Raw genomic sequence first — 2,953 nt, forward strand, 5'->3', positions numbered from 1 at the left:
CCTTAATCCAAATATGTCACAAAATACTATAGATGCAACAAATCTGAATCCACGTTTAGGGGATTTCCAATGAGAAAATACAAGTTTTGAGATGGAAAAATCATATTTACATTTCTCATAGTTGTACATGAAGCTATACTCCAATGAGAATTGTAAAAATTTGAGATCCTATTTAATTTTTTTCTCTTTGATTAGTGAGGACTCATGTAAAAAAAAAAATACTAAATTTAGGTTCTTGTTTACATCTTTCGATGAATATGGATAATTTATATTTCGTCATTGGATAATTTTTCAGCAAAGAAAAGATATAAAATGTTAATTTCTAAGTATTTTGAGAGACGCCCTTAAGGGCAAAAACTTACTTACTGTTATAATTGTTGAGTAATCTAAAATAATTACCTATCGTTATACGATTTAAATTCTAATTATGCAAATAATTATCCAACATTATGCGTTTTAAAATTTAATTATGTAAAGATACGCAATTGACTTAAAATACAATAATTATAAACTTATAGCATTCCAAATTTCGAATAATCCGATAGGTGTATTACAATTGTGTGTTCTTTTTTGGCATGAAAATGCGTACTAATGTGTTGTGAGTGTAGGATTTGGTGGTGAAATTCTCTCCTCTCTCCTCTCTCCTCACTCCTCTCTCCTCTAGCTCGAAGTCTCGAAGTCTCGAAGTCTCTCTCAAAGACACTCCACCAGTAGCACCCGAAAACCTCGTAAACCCTTTTTCTTCCATTTCAGTTTCTTTACCTTACCTTGTGACGCGAGCGAGCGAGCGAGTTGAGAAATGGCGACGCAGTTCCCGGACGATTTCAAGTGCCCGATTTCCCTCGAAATAATGTCCGACCCTGTTATACTCTCCTCGGGTCACACCTTTGATCGGGCCTCCATCCAACGCTGGCTCGACGCCGGCCACCGTACCTGCCCAATTACCAAACTGCCCCTCCCCGAACACCCTTCCCTCATCCCCAACCACGCCCTCCGCAGCCTGATTTCCACTTATACCCTTCTCTCCCCTGCCAAATTACAACACCAGTATCACCACCACCACCAATACCATCACCACTGCCAGCAGCGCCACTCCCAGCCCCAAAACCCAATATCGACGCTTACCTCTCCAGCTTCCACCCTCGAGTCCAAGCTCGAATCGCTCGACCAGCTCACTCGCCTCTCCAAGCGCGACGCCGCCTTTCGCGCCAAGCTCACTGAGTCCGGCGCCGTCTCCACCGTCCTCAAGTGCGTCGACTCGGAGGAGCCCCGCCTCCAAGAAAAGGCGCTGACTTTGCTGCTCAATGTCAGCTTGGACGACGATAACAAAGTGGGTCTTGTCGCCGAGGGAGCAATCGCTCGAATCGTGGAGGTGCTCCAAGGTGGGTCCCCCAACAGCCGTGCCGTGGCAGCGACGATGTTGACGAGCTTGGCAGTGGTGGAGGTCAACAAGGCCACAATCGGGGCATACCCGTGTGCAATTCGGGCTCTAGTTTCGCTTCTCGGGGACGGCAAAAGTCGAGAGCAGAAAGAGGCGGCCACGGCGCTTTACACCATCTGTTTGTTCCCGGATAACCGGCGGCGGGCTGTGGAATGTGGGGTGGTGTCGATTTTGATCCGAATTGCTGAATCGGACCTCGAACGGGCGGTTGAAGTTCTGGGTCTTTTGGCAAAGTGCAAGGAAGGTAGAGAAGAGATGGAGAGGTTTAATGGTTGTGTGGGGATTTTAGTGAGGGTTTTAGAAAATGGGAGCTCCAGGGGAGTTCAGTATGCCCTGCTTACTTTGAATTTGCTTTGTTCTTATAGCGAACGAATGCGTGTGGAAGCGAAAAATGAAGGGGCTTTGGCAATTTGTGTAGGTTTGGTTGAAGATGATAATGAAAGGATTGGAAAAAATGCTTCAATTTGGTTCAGATTCTCAGTGGGAACCAATCCATGAGGTGAATTGTGAATGGAAGTCCAAGAAATGGTCGATTTTGCGGGTTAGAATGATCAGCGTGAGGGGAGGTGAGTTGCGTTTTTGGTTTATTGTTTCTCCTTCTGTTGGGATAGTATTATGTACAAAAGAAAAAGGCTTTAGATTTTTGTTGGGATATCGTTCTTTGTTTCTTGTACATTCTGAATAAGAAAATGTACACAGATGAGATGGATTTCTGTTATTGAAGTTTGTATTATGAAAGTTTTACATTGGTAATCTGAATTGTAAGTTGCCTCAGCGTATAGAATTTTATTGGCTTCCAAGAAGTGGATTCCTCTGTCCTATCTTAGATACTTCCGTGCCAGCTCATAGTTTCCGAATACTGTCTACTTATGTATCTTTTGTGCTATGAACTTATAGCTCGAGATTCAGTTTATAGTATGAAATCATATCCAAATGAATAGATTCAACGGTGATTCTCGGATGTGAACCCTAGTGTTTAAAATAGTAAATCAGTCAATCAACAGTTACGTAAGTGTTCGTATGGGATATGAATGATGAATCTCTACTGTTGGATTTTCCATAAATCAATAAATGATTAGGATTGTAGAAAGTTAAGGAAAGTGCGGTCAGTGACATATTTTTAGTAATGACGAGATCAAGAAGGTTGCAAAGGGAAAGTATTTTACAAGTTTTTTCCATGCTACCTTCTTTGGGTATGTATAGGTGGTAGTTGTGGTGATCAGAAACATTTATGTTTCTCATATGTCTTTATGTAAGAATGCTTTCATACTTCCAATCAAAGGCGCTTCTGATTGTTCTGCTGCCTTTACTCTGGGGAGCATAAATGGCCGAGAAGTTGTTTCTCTTAAGATGCTTCTTACCTAAGCTCAGTTTCATTTGTGGAGTAACTATTGATATATGATGAAATCCTAGCTTCTTACTAATGCATAAATGAAGAAACTCAAGACTTGGGTCTTTGTATACTTTACGTCTCACATGATCCTTAATTTCTTATAGGTGTTTATTGGATTC

At 42.0% G+C, this 2,953-nt stretch overlaps 1 protein-coding gene across 1 annotated transcript; it reads left to right on the plus strand.

Moving 5' to 3' along the window:
• The first annotated feature begins 590 nt into the window (after nt 1–590).
• Nucleotides 591–2,244, plus strand: LOC103959033 (U-box domain-containing protein 8). Its single transcript, XM_009371400.3, is given in 2 exon segments — nt 591–1,898; nt 1,901–2,244. Coding segments are annotated over 2 exon segments (1,143 nt in total). The 5' UTR covers nt 591–799; the 3' UTR covers nt 1,945–2,244.
• The last annotated feature ends 709 nt before the right edge of the window (nt 2,245–2,953 follow it).

This window comes from the organism of the source record quoted next, unplaced genomic scaffold (assembly GCF_019419815.1).
Source record: "Pyrus x bretschneideri cultivar Hongxiangsu unplaced genomic scaffold, Pyrus_bretschneideri_v1 Contig19, whole genome shotgun sequence".
Taxonomy (NCBI): domain Eukaryota; kingdom Viridiplantae; phylum Streptophyta; class Magnoliopsida; order Rosales; family Rosaceae; genus Pyrus; species Pyrus x bretschneideri.